Raw genomic sequence first — 21,928 nt, 5'->3', positions numbered from 1 at the left:
AACCGTTGAGAATGACATCTTCTCATTTAGTTTACACACACACAGTGATGTGGACGTCAGCACTCACCGCCCGCAGGTCCTCTATGCGTTTGATAAGCGGAGCAGGGAGGCTGCTGGGAAGAGGTGGAGGCGCCATTAACCCCGTCTTCTGCACCCGGCCCGCGGCTCCCGCCTTCTGGGCCGCAGCGGTGCCGTTCTCGCTCTGCCCCGGACTGGACGGTTGAGGAGAGTCCAGCAGCCCGAAGTCCAGATCGCCCATCAGCTCCTGCAGCATGTCGTTCTCCGTGGTCCCGCCCAGCAGTGACATCATCGCCGGGTCAGAGGTCAGGTCGGTCATGGTCAGGTCGGTGCTCGGGGCGGTGGTGGCGGCGGCAGCTGCGTTTGGCGGAGCGCGAATGAGCTTGACGGTGGAGGACGGGTTCTTCTTGCGGATCTCCTCTTTCTCCCGGGTGAAGCGACGGAGCATGGCCGCCAGAGACAGAGAGTCCTTCATCAGCTTCTTCCTCTTCTTCTTCTCCGGCCGGTTCAGGGCGGACACACTATCAGAAACACACAAAAAAAGCGGTTGTCACACACACTACCGTTCAAAAGTTTGGGATGAAGAGTTGAGATGAAGGCAGTAAGAAAATTCAAGCATTTTAACTTTAAACATTTATAAATGTAACAAAATATCTCCATTTCAAATAATTGCTGGTGTACACAAAAATATGAAGCAACACGGTTTTCAACTAAATGTTTCTTGAGCATCAAATCCTCATATCAGTGATTTCTGAAGGATCATGTGACACTAGACTGGAGTAATGATGCTGGAAATACAGCTTTGATCACAGGAATACATTACATTGTAACTAGGGCTGTCAAAAGATTCATCGCATCCAAAATAAAAGTTTGTGTTTACATAATATGTGTGTGTGTACTCTGTTAATTATTATTTATATATAAATACACACACAAGCATGTATATATTTAAGAAAAAAATATTTTTATATATAAAACATTTATATTTATATATATTATAGATTATATAAATGTATATACATGCAAATATTTCTTAAATATATACATGAATGTGTGTGTATTTATATATAAATAATAATTAACAGAGTACACACACATTTATTATGTAAACACAAACTTTTATTTTGGATGCGATTAATCTTTTGACAGCCCTAATTTTAACATATATTCACAGTTTTTCTTGTATTTTTCTTCAAATAAATTCAACAAAAATCTCTCTTTCAAAAACATTTAAAAAAAGATCTTACTGAACCCAATATTTTGAGTCTATATGCGTTCCACGGAAAAATTAAAACTGGTTTGGAATGACAAATGTTTACAAGTCGATGTATTTTTCTAATACAGGCTCATATTTCCTACATATTTCTTTAAACACTCACGAACAATCTCAAATACTCTCAAAGACCCAAAACCGTCCCATTAGCTGCTGCAAATGAAAACACACAAATGGGACGTTCACACAGAACTAGGGGTGTCGAAATGAACCGTTTCTACTATATCGAAATATCGCAAATGTACATATCGCAATATGCATATCGCAAGGGCACGCAATATCTGAATGATTTTAATAGGCTACTTCAACATTGTGAAAAGTGTAAGTTTTAGGTTGAATCATATAGCAGAGAATAGACTGAGCACACGACTGTTACTTATGTGACTAGCTTGACGTTAAAAAGAGTTATTAAACGCAATAACTTGTGAAAAACAACTCCTTGCAGTCTCGCGCTGTCTGACACACACACACACCGAAACGTGCGCACAAGCCGTTCTTTTTTTCGTGTCTTGTTACACACTCGAACTGTCAAATACACACAGTTGTGTCAAAATGGCTGTCTTGATGAGTATTCATGTAAACACAGTCGGTTATGCTTTAAGTGAACGATATCAGTTGGGGAAAGAAATAGATTTTACACACTTCAAACAATATCGTATCGAATATCGAATTATTTAACAAGGATATCGCATTTTTCTTCAATATCGCACAGCCCTAGTTTCTACGATACATCGCGATGCAGACGAGGACGATTCGGTATCAGTTCAGTAATAGAACAAAACCGATTATAATGTGCTGATTCTTTTCTGCCGTCATTTGTCACGTAGGTGCGTTGTCGCGGTAGCATCCAATGGCAGAGGGAGGCGAGACGCGAGTGCGTTAAACCAAAGCTCTCGGATTTATCAAAACGATTTCATTTACACTTGGGGCATAAATATGTCTCTGCAAAACGGATATCAATCCGATCTCCAATTCCCGCACTATATGCAGATTTAATGAAGTTCACGTCACCGAAAACAACAGATATGAGCTGCATTTTATTGATCATCAGCTAATTTCACAATCAAAGACTGCAATATGAGAGAGCGCGGCAACAGCACTGGTCAGATCATTCAGTTTCTTAACTTTTAATGAAGATGATTATGTGTTGAGAATCAGCGATTTTAGTTTTATTTGCGGTAGTTTGTGTGTTTGCTTGATAAAGAGATACGCAGCTGCTCGTCTGCGGCGATGCTTCAGTAGCGCCGCCATATCTAGCTATGACATGTCATATAGCCCATAACACGCTCTCACATGTTTATTTTTTTAGCATTGTTGGGATGACTGAAATTTACATATGTGGTTTCAACAACCAGATGCATTTAGACTTTAGTTTTGACTGTAATGCAGCCCAGACCTCCTCCTGAAGTGGCTTTAGTATTTTCTATTAGTATTTGTTCTTAACGCTCCTTTTGTCTTCTGTGACCAGACTTAAGTTGTGTTTGATACATTCAAGAAGCGTGTTTTCTTTGAGCAGGTAAACTTAAAGGTTCAGTTCATATAGCTGACTGACAAAATTATATACATGAGGATGCAGTGCATTGTGATGCACGTGATATCGTGCACATACGCCTATATTGCAATCATTCGCGAACATGTCACTTGTGTGTTACAAACGGAAACTGGAGAACTGAGGGAAGAGACGAGATCCGCTGAAGGGAATGAAGAGCCGCTTTCCTGCGCGAGCTGAAGTTGCGCGAGCTCACCTCTCCGCGCCTGCACAAGCGCAGATAGTGAGCGTTTGTTCAGCTCAGCTTCTCACGTGTTGGATCGGATGAGAACGAAACAGAGTAACTTGTGACAAAGCCGAAATACTTATTTTTGTAGCCTAAAGGAGAACATGCATGCACTTTAGAAATTAAATACTATCAGTTCTGTAGCCTATAGGATGATCATTTATATTTTACCTTAAAATTACATTGACTTAATTTGATTTAAAAAGCACCTGCTGTAGCTTCTTAGTATTTTTCGTTGCACTAAACATTATTTGATTTAACATTTTGGAACAATTATCTACTTTGGTTTTATTTAATTTCACTGGTAAAGACTTTTTTTCTTTACACTGAATTTATAAACAAATGCTGATTTAAGTAACATCTTTGTTTGGATTGCAGAATATGCAGTTGTTGCCTTTAATTTCACCTTTCAGCCTTTTAATTTCCAAATACTACTTTCCTGTTAATTTCAGATTGCGGACTTGTTTTCATTAGCCAAAAGCCAATTTAGCCTGTTAAATACCAAATAAACATCTTGTTCATGTATACTTTCATTATTTTATTGTGTAAAAAAAAAAAACTCGGAAATCGGGCAGTTTTCTTGAGGTTCTCACCCTTACACAGGACATGTTTTTGCACTTTAAAAATGTGAGACGCAGAGCTGAGGAACAGAAAAGGCATCAGAGCCTCGAAATGCTGTTTTAAAAGTAAAAGAAAAAAAAACCTGTTTGATTTGACACAGCATCTTAAAAAAAAAAAAAAAAAAAAAAAAAAAAGCAGTGAGACGTGGCGTAACGGTCAAAGACGTCCATCTAATGCTTGCTTACATAGAAACAACTCAAAAGCAGCGTATTTAAACACAAAAACGCGTCTGAACTCACCCTGGTTTGGGTACTTTAAATTTCCTGGGTTTCTTCTCCTCGAGGCCGCCGTCCTGCTTCTTTTTCCTTCTCTTAATCACCCGCTCCTCTCCGTCTTTCTGTGAATCGAGAACATCATCTCAGTCAATCACGCCATCACAGACTCACATCAGACAAAAATCACTTGGTATAGCAATACTAGAGATGTTAACGATTAAATCGATAATACATTTAATCGATAATCAGGGTCATGCTCAATAGAGGATGGATGCCCGACCCGAGCCCGATGGGTTCGGCCAGATATTTAGAAATGAAGTTCGGGTTCGGGTCGGTCACATCAGCGCATTAAGGCATTGAACATTTGAAGTTTAAAACAGCTTATTATGTAGGTAGCCAATGGGCCTGTTTAACTTGATGCAAAGGTTTGTTTTTGTGATTAAAATAAATGTAAAATATTACCCTAACATCCGTCTTCCTGTGTGCGAGATTTGTTTATGTAGCTGTGACAACGCGCAACACGTGTGTGCATATTGCATATTAGCCTACAGCGCAACTTGAAGCCATCCACAGTTGATGCAATCCTTTTCTGCATAAAAACCTGGATTAGCCTAAACTTTGATGGATGGATTGTGTAAATAGATCCCATGTTGCAATTTTATAGCCATACAGTTTGAGAAAAAAATGGTAAGAGTGATTTTCATTTCAATAAGCTGCATTTGTGTTGCGTTAATGTTTTGTTCTGTTAGATTGGACCATTTTTGGTAGACCTTTGTTTATTAAATTTCAATTGGCTATTTGATTGGGCCCTCTGAAAAGCGGGCTTTCCACACAAACAAACATGAGTCATTAGTATGAGAAAAAAATAGAAAAATTCTAACTGTGTCGGGCTCGGACATTAATATCTTTAATAATTAATAAAGCGCGAGTGGTGCTTTTTGTGCATTCACGCGCAGGGATTTGAAAAATGTGAACTTTGGCGTCAATTCGCGCCACGTTAACCAATCAGGAGCCGGCTTGCTGCGGTCACGTGGTAAAGTGATGTGATGAGAAACTTAAAAATACTACTATTGTGTCACAAAATGTAGTTTTAAGACTTTTTCAGGTGGGAATGTAGTTGTTTAAAGCTCAAATCTGTGGTTTATTTATAAAGAGAGCGCCTATTTTTTTATTTATAATCTTGTGTTTTTGTAGTTGTGAGATCCAGGCGATCACCAGGCGCTCGTCGCTCATTAACCTGATGTCCTATATATTATTAAAAATATATATTTTTAATGAAAATGAAAAGAGGCAGAGTGGTGTTTTATGACACATTTCTCCTGGAGCGCCTTAATGCGTGTCTATTTCGCTTCAAACGCTCGATTTATACGCGCGTCCAATTCGCTGTGGACGGCGTGCGAATGGATTCAAAATGTTCAGGCGTCCAACTAGACACGATTTTGACGCTCTATTCGCGTTTAGTGTGAACGCAGCATAAAGCTCAACTGCGAAACATGCAGCAGACACAAGGAAAAATTAAGCGACGAGCTATGTTTGGGACCATTTCACAGCAGGGGCCTGTACCATGATGGTAGTTTAACAAACTCAGGGTTACAAGATTAGTTTCGAGTTGACAAAACCAAACCAATCTATTCAGGCTTTGTTGGTCCCATGATGCTGATCATCAGCTTTCTCTGTCAACTCAGGCTTTGATCCTGAGTTTAGGAGTTTAGCTGTGACATCAGTAGTGAACAGCCAATCACATTCATTTCTCTCTTCTGCAGAATATTACATGATTGCAAAAATATAGAATTTAAACAAATAGACAGGAAAAAAAGAGCTGTCTATGAAAGAGGACAACTTAAAGAAAAATCTTACTTAGTCAGTGCAAGTAAACGTTATGAAGTTAGTTCAGTTGATATACAGAGATAATTGAACATTTAAACTCACATGTAGTCATTTTTATAGCTTTATTTATTGATTTTAAAGCTTATTTGTATGACCTTTATATAGGCCATTTATATTAATTTTAACTATGTGCCTCATATTAATCATATTAATGATTGATTAACTAAAATGATACATGTGTAATTGATTACGGGTATAATAATTACCTAAATGATATCAAAGTCATTCAAAATTATTATTATAATAAATAAGCATTGTTAAAAGCCAGACACTTTAGTCTTTAAAAACCATTTGCAATGTAGTGACCTTTAATTTGGAGTAGAAACAGGGGGAGTGACTTCATTGCATCAGAGGTGTGTCACTTTGCTGACAGCTGATTGGTCTAATATCAGTTTGAGATCTCTTATCCAGAACATAACCTGCCCTGGAGCAGGTTAGCCGTGGAGCGTAAGCTACTATGGAGATGAACACGGCTAAAAGCCAAACCACTTTAATGGTGCCTAAAACCCAGGATTGGCACAAACTAAGCTTAAACATATCTGGCTAGCCAGCTAAACCGGCTTCATGGTATAGGCCCCAGGAGTTACACAATCATGACGTTTGCGTGTGTATTCTCCGCCTTTTGTTTTGTGCAACAGTAGTTTGTACGATTATGTAGGCCTCTATATATGTATATATGATTTCTCTCATCTGGTTAAGAATTAACGCGGTGATCCGCTTCAGCGCGCAGCTCAAATAGGGGCTTTTAAATCATCCTATAATAAATAATCCGTGGTGTATTTTGAGCTGAAATTCACAGACACATTCCAGGGACACCGGAGACTTATATTACATCTTGTGAAAAGGGCATTATAAATCACGCTAGAACAAACATGTTACAAATACGCAGCCCTACCACACACATACTCATAAAACATACAATTCTGGCTGTGCTAAAACTGTCACTTCCTCCATAGTGTGAAGATTACAAATTTAAGAAAGTACATTGTATTTAGCATTTAAGGTATAGATAATAATTCCGGGGTTTTTCCAGCAGGAGATTTCCTGCTGGGCCTGTTTTACAGTGAGCATTTGAGGTATAAAGGAAGATTGTTGAGTTTCCAGCAGGAGATTCCTCACCGTCGTTGCCTCTATGCGTTTGAATAGTTATGCTGATTAGGAGTAGGATTGGTGATACTCTGTCTGGGCGGGTTTTCCCAAAACCTGTATATTTAATTTACAGGCTTTGTTCAACCTCAATGTAAATCCCTCCCCCTTTTGGAATGTATATAACCTATCAGGTATGCTGCACAGAGAGTTCTCATTAAAAGAATAACTTCTGTTTGATCGTGAAGTCTCCAGGGCCCGTATTCATAAAGATTCTAAGAGTCCTCTCAGAAAACTCCTAATTTAGCTTAAAAACTTTTACGTAGGAGTCTTAGCTTGAGAGCTATTCGGGACCGATCTGAGAGCAACTCTGAGCAAAGGAAAATACAAAAACTTTTATCTTAGTGAAGAGGCGGGGCTAACCCCGTTGCTACGCATGACACAGTCTTTTGAAGACTGTGATTGGTTGGTTGTCCAAAAAGGGTAAAAAAGAAGCGCTCTTAAGTATAGGGTCAATTCTAAGCCTTCACTTTGAAATTACAAGCGCAAATTGTCCTATTTTACCGTTCTCTCTCACTCACACACACACACACACACACGTATAAATCCTTTTATTATTTACCATGCTGTTAATTTCCTATAAGGTATTTGATTGGCTTAGAATTAAAACATTGTTCCACTCTTTCCAATTACACTGACTGCTGGCATGTCTATTTAATTGGTGGTTTGAAAGTTGGATTTAATGCAACAAACATGATCCCTGCACGATCTAATCTATAGCGTCTTATTAAGTCACTGTCATCCATTGTCTGCAACACATTTCTTCTCCCTCTTCGTCTTTCTGCCATTTTCTCCGCTGCTAAAGAAACTCTTATGTGGCGTTCACACCGGACGCGATTCGCGCGAAGGTGGACGCGTGTACATTTTGAGTTTACTCGCGCGAATCGCGCGTGACATTCACTGCACAACAGATGCGAATTCGCGTCATGGGCGGGGCTTCCGCCAGCAGCTTGTCTCGTTGAGAAATGGCTGACATGGGCTGTGTTTACATGTCTTTTTTTTTTGTTCAAATCTACTGTTAATGTGTGACAAAACGTAGTTTTAAGACTTTTTCAGTCGATAATGTAGTTGTTTAAAGCTCAAATCTGTGGTTTATTTACATAAACAGTGCCTATTTGAACATTTTATCTGCCGTTGTCGGAGCTGTGAGCTCCAGCGGACAGCGCGCTCAGCGCACGTGAAAGCCGGCGAGAGCAGCCTTTCCTCGGCCAGTCCTTCTGCCACTGGCTCTGATGTCTCTGTGGTGTGTCTCGAGCTATAATTCGTCTTGTAACGGCCGATCTTTGGTCTCATGGATCTATAATTTGTTCCCTGGCAAATCGTTTAGGCTGAGGGCAAAGATAAGTTTCATTACCTTATATTTTTAGGCTATAACTGTACGTTGCAGTTGTAACGTTAGCCTACTAGCACTGACTTTGAATGTTTGACTGCATTGTTTGCTTTATTTCATGTATAGCTTATTATACATTACTTATACTTTTGTATTATTGATCATACATAAACTTGCATTTAACAAAAAGAGACTGGGTTGTGTTTCATGTCATTTAATGTTATCACAGTGATAATCATATTGTCTGAACCAGATATTAATATACAGATTTTCTCCTCATTGTTGTCACTACTAGAGCAGGCTCCTGATTGGTTAACGCGGCGCGAAATATCCGCCAAAGTTCAGATTTTTCAACTTGCGCGATTCGCGCGTTCAAAACGCTCAATTCGCGTCCTTCGCGCCGCCTCAATCGCGCGAATCTCGCCGCCTCATTCGCGCGAATCGCGCCGCAGAATGCCATTTCGCGTCTCTGCATTGACTTAACATGTAAATCACTCGCGCGAATCGCGTCCGGTGTGAACGCACCATTAAGCCTCTTAAAAGTCCTCGTCCGTGCTCCTAACAAATTTGACCTTAAGACCTCTTTTAAGGGTTAAGATGCTTTCTGAATTACTTTTTTCTTTACTAGGATTTTTTTGTTAATTTTAAGAGTAAACGCCCACATTTCTAAGAATTTTCTTAGAATTTTGTCACTAGGAGCTACTCTTTGCATTAAGATTCTTTATGAATACGGGCCCTGGTCTTCATCTTCTGAGTTTCCTACACTTTAGAAGATAAAAGTTCACAACAATAGCATGTGCCGAGTCTGCTAAAGCAGTGAGGATGATCACCTTGAAGTGATTGGAGTCTTTCCCTCCGTCCTCTCCCTCCGATTCGGACGCGGCCCTGAACTGAAGTGTGCCGGTGTTGATGTAGAATCCGCCGAGTTTCGTGGTCAGAGACGCAGGAACGAGTTCGTCGTACTGCAGAGACACAACACACATCATATACAGTCGGCCTGCACCTCAACTACTGCTGCAGAGTGAAATGTAGTCTATATATTCACACAGAAAAACACTTTCATACGTATTTTGATAAGGATGATGGACTTTCAAAGCAGCTCCGCGTCATTTAAGAGATGACGTGCATGTGGTCAAACACAAAGCTGTGTCTGAATTCACTCCTTTACCCCCATCATCAGGTGTTCATAATGCAGCGAATAACGCATTTCGGGAGATAATCAGTGGTGAATGTCTCCTTGAGGATCGATGGCGCTCTCGCTCTCATACTCACGGCCTCGGAGTTGTCGATAAACGGATCGGTTTCATCATAGCCGTAACCGATATCGATGAGATCCTGCATCCGGTCTCGCCGCTTCTTCTTAACCGTGTTTCCCTGAGATGATAATACACTATTTATTTAACGTGTCGTGATTAAGATTACATGTTTTCTGCGCAAAAACACAACACACACACACGTGTACATATGTTGGTTGCAGGTGGATGTGAGCACTCATATGACAGATGTCAATTATAATAAAACGAACATACATATTTGCTCTCAAATTTCCTGGCGAGAGCCTCGACTTCTTGCCGTTCTTTGTCTTCGTCTGCAAACGGGTCGCTGGGGTCCAGAGCCGGTTTGAGACCTTGAGGAGCTTTCCTCACCTTAAGGAGAAAATTAAAACAGGTCAGACACAACGAATACACTCATTTACACGCAAACAGACACGAGTTACACATAAGAGGGTATTCGTTCCAACTAAAGTTCAGCTGATAAAACGATAAAAATAAATAACAATTTTTTCAGGGTATCTGCAGTCAAATGTAAGACTTTTTAAGACCTTTTCAAGACCATTATGAATTAAATTAAATTAAAAAAAACTAGGGCTGTCAAAAGATTAATCGCGATTAATCGCATCCAAAATAAAAGTGTGTTTACATAATATATGTGTGTGTACTCTGTTAATTATTATTTATATATAAATACACACACATTCATGTATATATTTAAGAAATATTTGCATGTATATACATTTATATAATCTATATAAATATAAATGTTTTATATATAAAAATAATATTTTTTTCTTAAATATATACACATGCTTGTGTGTGTATTTATATATAAATAATAATTAACAGAGTACACACACATATATATTATGTAAACACAAACTTTTATTTTGGATGCGATTAATCGCGATTAATCTTTTGACAGCCCTAAAAAAAACGTACAAAAGGAAATGCAGAATCACAAGTTCAAATTGAACAAGGTATTAGTAAACTTGCACTTCCTCATAGCTCAATCCCACCAGGAATAATATACACACACACTACCGGTCAAAAATTTGAGAACGGTAAGATTTTATGTTTTTACAGAAGTCTCTTCTGCTCACCAAGGCTGCATTTATGTTATTAAAAATACAAAAAAGCTGTAATTTTGTGACTGTTCTCTATGTGAATATATAGTAAAGTGTAATTTATTCCAGTGATCAAAGCTGAATTTATCATCATTACTCCAGTCTTCAGTGTCACATGATCCTTCACTAATCATTCAGATATGATGATCAACACACTTATGATTATTATCAGTGTTGAACACAGTTGTGTAAAAATTTTTTTTAGGATTCTTTGATGGATAGAAAGTTCTAAAGAACAGCATTTATCTGAAATAGAAAGTAAAAAAAATGATTTCTGAAGGATTATGTGACTCTAAAGTCTGGAGTAATGATGCTGAAATACAGAAATAAATAGCATTTTAAAATATATTGAAATTAGGGCTGTCAAAAGATTAATCGCGATTAATCGCATCCAAAATAAAAGTTTGTGTTTACATAATATGTGTGTGTGTACTCTGTTAATTATTATTTATATATAAACACACACACACTCATGTATATATTTAAGAAAAAAATATTATTTTTAATATATAAAACCTTTTTATTTATATATATATTATAGATTATATAAATGTATATACATGCAAATATTTCTTAAATATATACATGATTGTGTGTGTATTTATATATAAATAATAATTATACAGAGTACACACACATATATTATGTAAAAACAAACTTTTATTTTGGATGCGATTAATCGCGATTAATCTTTTGACAGCCGTAATTGAAATATAAAACAGTTCTTTAAAATTGTAAAAAAAAATAAAAATCACAACAATACTGTTTTTGCTGTATTTTGGATCAAATAAATGCAGCCTTGGTGAGCAGGAGAGACTTCTTAAAAAACATTTTAAAAATATTACCGTTCTCAAACTTTTGACCGGTAGTGTGCGTTTATGTATATACATGTTTTGTGAGATCAAAATTACTGATTTTGTGGGGGTTATTTTCAGAAATGTGCATGATTTTTTTTTCTTTTCATAATTAGGATGCCACATTTACCATATCATTATGTTAGATGCACAATAGTCATACATGGCAATAAAACAAACAAAATGCAGGAATCTTGATGGACGTAGGAAAATTAAGACCTGTTTAAAATTATTTAAGACCTAGAACTCAATACTTCAGCGACTTTTTAAGGCCTTAAAATTTAGATTTTTAATTTAAAGACATGTAAGACTTTTTAACGATAACAAGAGTTGAGACATTTTAGATACAAGTTTACGTGGCAAAAGCGGAGAGATCCAGTGAGAAACGCTTGAATTCAGCAAAGAACACAAATGCCTCGATTTAAAGGATTAGTTCACACCTAAATGAAAATGTCCTGATAATTTACTCACGCAGAAAATACGTATTTTGAAGAAAACGTTCCAGGACTGTTCATCGTATAATGCTTTTCAACTGCAACCAAAATGCTGATGGTCCAAATCAATGCAGTTGATGAGGAATAGGGTCTTATCTAACGAAACAATCTGCATTTCCCCCCCAAAACAATTAAATATACTTGACGAAAGAAAAGTCCCGCCCCCGAGTTTACAAAGCGCTGTTCGTGCGAAGACTAAAACAAATACCATTTACCAAAAAAAAGGTAAAACAAAGATATCAGATGATTTTGAAGTTGAAAATTTTGTGTTTTTGTATTATTTTTTTTACATTGATTTGGACCTTCAGCATAGAAATACCATAGAAATAATACATTTTACCATAGTAGTGAGGTGCTATATGCAGGGTTTTAATTGGTTATGATCTAAATGTGTGATATTATAGAAGACCAATGGAGTCAATCCGTCAGAATATTTACATTTCAACATAAAAAATTATTTTTCTACAGATGTTACTCAAATCATCCCAACTCAAACTACTACTACTGTCAAATATGAATTTCTTGTGCATTATTCATTCAATAATGTTGCCATCAAAGTCAAGCAACACAAACCTGTATCATGACTAGAGACAATATCAGAAAATAAGACATTTCTGAAAACTATAACTCTTCTCTGATAACAAATCACTCTCAATTAAAGCTGCTTTGGAACGATATACATTGTGAAAAGCGCTAAATTTAATTTAAATTAATTTTTCTATTAAGGATCATTTTTTTAAGGAAAAATGACTGGAAAAATGTAAATAATTCAAAAATGTGACGTGTTTGTGTTACGTTCTGACAATAAAGAGTAGTTTAAAACCACAATGAACGGTCCGGGTTTTTTTTGGTTTAGGAGAAAAGAATAAAGATTTGACATTTATCGACTGATATGAAACATTTTATTGTGATACTATCGCCCAGCCCTACTTTCAAGCCACAGAAAGGGAGTAAAGACATCATGAAACCACATAAAAAACTATTTATTTACAAAATATCTCCAACTCGCGTTCACAAGAATGTTCAATGTTACATGGATGCACGTTGGAGATTAATATTTTGTAAATAAAGTGCCATATTATGTTTTTTAAGTACTTTGATGATGTCTTTACGCACACATAAAACTGAGGTTAACCAGCAACTGGAGTCCCATAGATTACTTTAAAGGCACAATATGTAATTTTCCGCCGCTAGGGGTCACTTATTCACAACAAAGGTGTATTGGCTGGATTTCGCTGAGCTTTTATTACGCCGCAGTCACTGCTTCTTCCACTCATGCGCATTGCTCACCTGCCTAATAAAACACATTATTTATTAAAGCGTATTTGGTGTTTCCGAGATTAAACTAGAAACCGAGGGTAACACGGGTGTGATGTCATTGATAGGCGACACCGAAAATTGCTGGATTTAAACATTCTTGGAAACATTTGGGATAAGTATACAAGTCAGCAGAAAAAATATACAACATTGTTCTAGTGGTTTTTGGATATTTTAATCCAAACATCTTACATATTGTGCCTTTACTACCTTTCTAAAGTGGTAGTTGCGTAGCGTGTCAATGGAGGGACAGAAAGCTCTTCGATTAATCAGGAGAAAACATGCATCTATCCATCATATAACTGCTCCACACGGCGCCATGTGGAGCAGTTATATGATGGATAGATGCACTTTTATGGACTTCAAAAATGACAACCATTCACTGCCATTATAAAGCTTTGAAGAGCCAAGACTGTTCTTTTATATAAGTTTGACTGTATTCGTCTGAAAAAAAGAATGTCATATACACCTAGGATGACTTGAGGGTGAATAAATAATGGGCTAATTTTAATTTTAGGGTGAACTATCCCTTTAAACTCCATCCTGTTACTGATGTAGTTACTAATACACTGAATCAAACTTGGTTTTACATTTGATTTGACAGGTTGACAGAAACTTGGCTTGAACCTAAAACCCTTTCAGATCAAATCCCTCGTGTCAGTTTGTGATACTGCTGTGGTTAAAACACAAGTAAGTCTAAAGTAGGGTCGGGGTGTATTTAGTACCGGTCCGGGTCGGGTTCGAACCCACACCCGTTCCCCGCGGCTCGCTCTCACCTGCAGGCTGGCGTGGACCATCTCGCCGTAGTTGAACTCCGCTGACTTCTGTTCACTCGGTTCTGACAGGCTCAGGTTCAGGCGGACGGTGCGTTTGGGTTCTCCGGGATCCGTTGCCGGTTTCCCGGCACCGAACACCCCCCCGGCGGTGACAGCGGGACTCGGTTCATTCTCTTCGTCCTCCCGTCGGCGCTTCTTTGACTCGGTTGCCACCGGTGCGGTGCTGAACGAGGCGAGGGTGACGAACGGCACTTTTCTCGGGTCAGCCATTGGACTCTCCGGTTCTGCTCGAGCCCGAACACACACACACGCGCGTGCACGCGCGCGCTCCCTGACTGTTAGCTTGAGCTAAAATTAGCGCTCACACTACTAAACAACAGTTTAACGCTGACACGAAACGAAATGAAGTCCGTTTAAAATTATACAATATTTCCTCGCAGCATTCGAGTCGAATCCGTTTCATTTAGTCGGTTGTAAAAGTAGTTTTTGTTCCTCTGTGTGAAATCTCGGCAGCATATGTAGCGGCCATTTTCAGTAGCAGTAAATACATGATGAGGCGGTGGGGTCACTGATCATGCGCAGTGCGCGCGACGCTGGAACAGGACCAATCAGAAGTCCCACCGCACTCTAGGGCCCGCCCACTTCGCAGACTCCAGCGGGAGAGGGTGGAGCCGCTTCCGTGCGCGCTGACCGCGGGAGATTCAGAACCGCTCAGTCGTTTGATTCATCCCAGAGAATCGATTCTTTTGCAAGACAGGTTCACAAAATGACTCGTTCAGAAACTCAGTTTCAGACGTTATTTTTTTTAAAAATTGTATATCATTATTTTATTACCATTACCGACACCCTATTTTCTCTTTCCCGTCACTGATTGTCTTGTGTGTTGGTGTTTTGAAAAATATTGTAAATGTATAAAAGTATTTTGATATTGAATATGTAAAAAGCATGTAAGTTACTGTTACACCAGGTGACCAGCGACTTTTGAATATTAACTCTTCATTCAGCTGCATTGGCCTACAGCTAAATTTACAACAACAAAATAAATAATTAACAAAACTAACACAAAAACAAGCAGCAATACCGGGGCCAAGCGCAAAGAAGAAGACAAGACATGCCAAAATGGCTGGCAGTGTCAGATCAACTGCAGCAATGAGAAATTAATCACGTTTTAAGATGATTTTAGGCAAAAGGCTGAAAAATGCATTGTAGTCAGAGAGTGTCAGACCAACTGCAGCAATTAACAATTATACAGTTTAAGAAGCTTTGGCAAAATGGCTGAAATATCATATATAGAGTCACTGATAATATAAGTTAATGGTTTATCACTTTTGACCAATAGGTGGCACAGTTACGAAATGGATGTGGTGTGGTCAGAATAAGGGAACAATGACACATGCAAAGTTTGATGCCAATATGTCAAAGCATTGCAGAGATACAGCCTCAAGAGTCACTTTGGCATCATGGCTCAACTTCGTCGCTGCGGTTTACAAAAACGGTTTCATCTATTGATGCAAAATTCCTAACTTTTTGTTGACACAGTCTGAAGATGATACGATTCGATTTTGGTGGAAATTGGACAAACAGTCTAGGATGAGTTTGAAAAAGTAGGTTTTGATCAAATAAGAACATTGAGGACAGGATGTTTGACCAAATATGGCAAAATTAGTATCTATGTTCTCGGCATGAGCCAATGACTGTATTATGACCAGTTTCATTAAACTAGGCTAATTTAATCAAAAGTTATTAGCATGTTTGTAAATTTTGTTATAACCTCTGACCACAAGGTGGCACTGCCCCAAAACTTTTTGAGTACCTTCAAAGCATGGTGCGGAAGACATGAATTTTGGACAAACAGTTCAAAAGTTATAAGCAAAAATAGCCATTTTTTGTATCTCCGGACCAGTAGGTGGCGCTGCGCCGAAACGCTGCATGTTGCCTCAGGTCATGCTTGTGATGACATGTACCAAGATTGGTTTGAATACGATAAAGCGTTGTGGAGATATAGGCTTATGAGTGTTTTTGCAACTGCTACGCAAAATTTGTGTGCGCGTTTATCGAAAACGATTTGACAAATCAACTTGATTTGCAAGATTTTTTGTCAGCATAGTCTGAAGATGATATGGTTCAATTTCTGTGCAAATCGGACAAACCGTCTAGGACGAGTTCGCAAAAGTAGGTTTTTTGGAAAATTAAATATGGCGAGGAAATTATCATGACCGAAAATGACATCATAGGGTGCAATTGAATCGGCATGAGCCAATGAATGTATTATGACCAGTTTCATTATACTAGGCTAATTAAATCAAAAGTTATTAGCATTTTTGTCAAGTTTGTTATAACTTTTGACCACAAGGTGGCACTGCCCCAAAACTTTTTGAGTACCTTCAGGGCATGGAGTGGAAGTCACATACCGAGTTTAGTAACAATATACTAATGCATTTGTAAAATATAGCATTTTAGCACATAATTCAAAATGGCCGACAGCCAAAATGGCTGATATGGTAAAATTGAATATCAGACGACTCGGCATGCCGTCCTGAATGTAACGAGACCACTTTTATGATTTTTGGACAAACAGTTCAAAAGTTATAAGCAAAAACAGCCATTTTTTGTATCTCCGGACCAGTAGGTGGCGCTGCGCCGAAACACTGCATGTTGCCTCAAGTCATGCTTGTGATGACATGCACCAAGTTTGGTTTGAATACGATAAAGCGTTGCGGAGATATTGCCTTAAGAGTGCTTTTGCAACCGCTACGTAAAATTTGTTTGCGCGTTTATCGCAAATGATTTGACGAATCAACTTGATTTGCAAGATTTTTTGTCAGCATGGTCTGAAGATAATCTGGTTCAATTTTCGTGCAAATCGGACAAACCGTCTAGGACGAGTTCGTAAAAGTAGGTTTTTTGGAAAATTAAAAATGGCGGGGAAATTATCATGACCGAAAATGACATCATAGGTTGCAATTGAATCGGCATGAGCCAATGACTCTATTATGACCAGTTTCAATATACTAGGCTAATTTAATCAAAAGTTATTAGCATTTTTGTCAAGTTTGTTATATCTTTTGACCACAAGGTGGCACTGCCCTAAAACTTTTTGAGTACCTTCAGGGCATAGCAAGGAAGTCACATACCGAGTTTAGTAACAATATACTAATGCATTTGTAAAATATAGCATTTTTTGACAAAATTCAAAATGGCCGACAGCCAAAATGGCCGATATGGTAAAATTGAATATCAGACGACTCGGCATGCCGTCCTGAATGTAACGAGACCACTTTTATGATTTTTGGACAAACAGTTCAGAAGTTATAAGCAAAAATTGCAATTTTTCGTATCTCCGGACCAGTAGGTGGCACTGCGCCGAAACGCTGTATGTTGCCTCAAGTCATGCTTGTGATGACATGTACCAAGTTTGGTTTGAATACGATAAAGCGTTGCGGAGATATTGCCTTAAGAGTGTTTTTGCAACCGCTACGTAAAATTTGTTTGCGCGTTTATCGCAAATGATTTGACGAATCAACTTGATTTGCAAGATTTTTTGTCAGCATGGTCTGAAGATGATCTGGTTCAATTTTCGTGCAAATCGGATGAACCGTCTAGGACGAGTTTGTAAAAGTAGGTTTTTCGGAAAATTCAAAATGGCGGGAAAATTTTTATGACGGAAAATGACGTCATAGGTTGCAATGGAATCGTCTTGAGCCAAGGAATCAGAGGAAAAAAGAATTTTGTTTCTAGCCCTTATGGTTCAAAAGTTATTAGCATAAACATGAGTCAAATTTTGGACTGATGGTGGCGCTAGAGGGATTGAGTTAGATACTCCAAATTTGCTACGGTGACATTTCAGACTGTCCTCTATTAGTGTGCCAAATTTCACAACTTTTTACCATACGGTTCTATGGGCTGCCATAGACTTCGTGGCGGAAGAAGAAGAAGAAGAAGAAGAAGAAGAAGATGAAATATAGCTGCAAGCAGCAATACCGGGGCCAAGCGCAAAGAAGAAGACAAAACATGCCAAAATGGCTGGCAGTGTCAGATCAACTGGAGCAATGAGCAATTAATCACGTTTTAAGATGATTTTAAGCAAAAGGCTGAAAACGCATTGTAGTCTGAGAGTGTCAGACCAACTGCAACAATTAACAATTATACAGTTTAAGAAGATTAGGCAAAATGGCTGAAATATCATATATTGAGTCACTGATAATGTAAGTTAATGGTTTATCACTTTTGACCAATAGGTGGCACAGATACGAAATTGATGTGGTGTGGTCAGAATAAGGGACCAATGACACATGCAAAGTTTGATGCCAATATGTCAAAGCATTGCAGAGATACAGCCTCAAGAGTAATTTTGGCATAATGGCTCAACTTCGTCGCTGCGGTTTACAAAAACGGTTTCATCTATTGATGCAAAATCCCTAACTTTTTGTTGTCACAGTCTGAAGATGATACGATTCGATTTTGGTGGAAATTGGACAAACGGTCTAGGATGAGTTTGAAAAAGTAGGTTTTGATCAAATAAGAACATTGAGGACAGGATGTTTGACCAAATATGGAAAAATTAGTATCTCTGTTCTCGGCATGAGCCAATGACTGTATTATGACCAGTTTCATTAAACTAGGCTAATTTAATCAAAAGTTATTTGCATGTTTGTAAATTTTGTTATAACCTCTGACCACAAGGTGGCACTGCCCCAAAACGTTTTGAGTACCTTCAAAGCATGGTGCGGAAGACATGATTTTTGGACAAACAGTTCAAAAGTTATAAGCAAAAATAGCCATTTTTTGTATCTCCGGACCAGTAGGTGGCGCTGCGCCGAAACGCTGCATGTTGCTTCAGGTCATGCTTGTGATGACATATACCAAGATTGGTTTGAATACGATAAAGCGTTGTGGAGATATAGGCTTATGAGTGTTTTTGCAACCGCTACGCAAAGTTTGTGTGCGCGTTTATCAAAAACAATTTGACAAATCAACTTGATTTGCAAGATTTTTTGTCAGCATGGTCTGAAGATGATATGGTTCAATTTTCGTGCAAATCGGATGAACCGTCTAGGACGAGTTCGCAAAAGTAGGTTTTTTGGAAAATTAAAAATGGCGGGGAAATTATCATAACCGAAAATGACATCATAGGGTGCAATTGAATCGGCATGAGCCAATGACTCTATTATGACCAGTTTCATTATACTAGCCTAATTTAATCAAAAGTTATTAGCATTTTTGTCAAGTTTGTTATATCTTTTGACCACTAGGTGGCACTGCCCTAAAACTTTTTGAGTACCTTCAGGGCATGACATGGAAGTCACATACAGAGTTTAGTAACAATACACTAATGCATTTGTAAAATATAGCATTTTTTGACAAAATTCAAAATGGCCGACAGCCAAAATGGCCGATATGGTAAAATTGAATATCAGACGACTCGGCATGCCGTCCTGAATGTAACGAGACCACTTTTATGATTTTTGGACAAACAGTTCAGAAGTTATAAGCAAAAATTGCAATTTTTCGTATCTCCGGACCAGTAGGTGGCGCTGCGCCGAAACGCTGTATGTTGCCTCAAGTCATGCTTGTGATGACATGTACCAAGTTTGGTTTGAATACGATAAAGCGTTGCGGAGATATTGCCTTAAGAGTGTTTTTGCAACCGCTACGTAAAATTTGTTTGCGCGTTTATCGCAAATGATTTGACGAATCAACTTGATTTGCAAGATTTTTTGTCAGCATGGTCTGAAGATGATCTGGTTCAATTTTCGTGCAAATCGGATGAACCGTCTAGGACGAGTTCGTAAAAGTAGGTTTTTCGGAAAATTCAAAATGGCGGGAAAATTTTTATGACGGAAAATGACGTCATAGGGTGCAATGGAATCGTCTTGAGCCAAGGAATCAGATGAAAAAAGAATTTTGTTTCTAGCCCTTATGGTTCAAAAGTTATTAGCATAAACATGAGTCAAAATTTGGACTGATGGTGGCGCTAGAGGGATTGAGTTTGAGACTCCAAATTTGCTACGGTGACATTTCAGACTGTCCTCTATTAGTGTGCCAAATTTCACAACTTTTTACCATACGGTTCTATGGGCTGCCATAGACTTCGTGGCGGAAGAAGAAGAAGAAGAAGAAGAAGAAGAAGAAGAAGATGAATAATAATAATAAGAACGGGAACGGTTTCAATAGGTGCCTTCGCACCTTCGGTGCTTGGCCCCTAATAATAATAATAAGAACGGGAACGGTTTCAATAGGTGCCTTCGCACCTTCGGTGCTTGGCCCCTAAAAAGTGGTTATTGTAGTTAAACCATAGTAACCACATATTAACCATTATTTTACTACACTAGCTTAACCATGTCATGGTAATGGTTGTAATAAAACTGTGGTTATACAAATGGTAATCCGCCAAAAAAAAAAAAAACGTTTTACTATAATAAAACGATGGTTAATTTTCGTACGCGTGCACATCCGAGTCAGCCATTTTGAAATTTTTTATTTTTTTTGGTAAAAATTATATTGCTTATAATATTACTGGGAAGTTTCACATGCAATGAAATGATGCTTTTGAAACATTGCAACGACTTTCAGGCTGTAAAGCTATCACAAATGGACATCTACAAAGGCTTGAATTCCTCTCTTTTTTTCATGTAAATATAGTACATGTAGCTTTTCTCTCTTTTTTCATTTCTTCTTTATTTGTGCATGACTGAAACCCTTTATGTGCATTCGCTGTATCGCATTCGCAGCACTAGAGGGCGACACAAAACATATGGAATAGGGGAAGATGGGGAAGAATAACAATGTGGATTTACTTTTAAATTGTAAAATATTTTTAATGCAAAAATATATACAAAGATTGTACATGTAAATACAACTCACAACAATTATAAAACAAGACAAAACAAAAAAATATGTCAAATTAAAGTAATTCATGCCAGGGGTAAAATTACAACAATTTAAAGTAACCAAAAACTTCATAGGTCTTTCTTGCTTTTTTGTTTTTAATTGTATCTAATGTAGTACCATATTGTTTAATTTCTTTTATAAAATGTTCAAAGCTTGGCTTAGCTTTAGCCCATTTTTTCACATGAATGTGATATTTTCCAATTAAAATGAAAAGTTGTATAAGGAAGCACATCCTACACTTTTGGAATCGACATTGTCTTGTACAAAGAAAAATATTACGTCATACAGATCAATTTGTATACATGTTCCAAACAATCTAGAAATGAAATTAGAGACATCAAACCAAAACATTTTTGAATATATACAATCATAAAAAAGATGAGTCACAGATTCTTTGGCATTGCCACAGAATTCACACACATTTTCAATATTCAAATGGAAATGTTTAAGTAACTCCTCAACAGGGTAAATTCTGTGTACAATTGTATAGGATACCTCTCTAACTTTATTATTAATAAAAAACGTATTTGTTATTGACCATACTTTTTTCCAGTTAATATTTTCATATTTAGTAGACCAAAACACTGTTGAACAAGGCAAATAGTTTGTTTTTAAAATATTTATAATATATTTGTTACTGCATTTATCTTTTATTATATTAATATCCCCAATAAATATTGTATCACTACAAATACTGGTTTGACTATCAGCGTTTATAGGATAAAATCCAGGGTTTCGCAATAGTGATACAACTCGGATTGCATCAAAGATAATAGCATATTATTTTGGCCTCACAGGAATCATACATTTATTGATAAATTCAGAATATGTTAAAAGTAAACCTTGTTCATTAAGCAACTGACTAACAGTAAGAATTCCATTGTCGTACCAAGTCTTTTTAATGTCTTTTTTTTGTTTTTGTTTTTTTGT

At 37.7% G+C, this 21,928-nt stretch overlaps 1 protein-coding gene across 2 annotated transcripts in view; it reads right to left on the bottom strand.

The window, feature by feature from the left end:
- Nucleotides 1-14,692, bottom strand: part of ubn2b (ubinuclein 2b) — a 33,840-nt gene extending 19,148 nt beyond the window's left edge. Inside the window, exons 1-6 of one of the 2 annotated variants that reach the window (XM_079814095.1) lie at nucleotides 14,108-14,692; nucleotides 9,795-9,911; nucleotides 9,538-9,639; nucleotides 9,096-9,227; nucleotides 3,927-4,024; nucleotides 68-539 (exon numbers count right to left, since the gene is read on the bottom strand). In XM_079814095.1, the coding sequence (XP_079670221.1) occupies nucleotides 68-539; nucleotides 3,927-4,024; nucleotides 9,096-9,227; nucleotides 9,538-9,639; nucleotides 9,795-9,911; nucleotides 14,108-14,377 (1,191 nt within the window). In that variant the 5' untranslated portion in view covers nucleotides 14,378-14,692. The remainder of the gene's footprint in view (nucleotides 1-67; nucleotides 540-3,926; nucleotides 4,025-9,095; nucleotides 9,228-9,537; nucleotides 9,640-9,794; nucleotides 9,912-14,107) is intronic. The other variant, XM_079814096.1, reaches the window with a different exon arrangement.
- Between the last annotated feature and the right edge of the window lie 7,236 nt (nucleotides 14,693-21,928).

This window comes from Gobio gobio, assembly GCF_949357685.1.
Source record: "Gobio gobio genome assembly, chromosome: 1".
NCBI classification, from domain to species: domain Eukaryota; kingdom Metazoa; phylum Chordata; class Actinopteri; order Cypriniformes; family Gobionidae; genus Gobio; species Gobio gobio.
The sequence above is the reverse complement of the archived record's forward strand: the minus strand, read 5'-3'. Positions and strand labels throughout refer to the sequence as shown.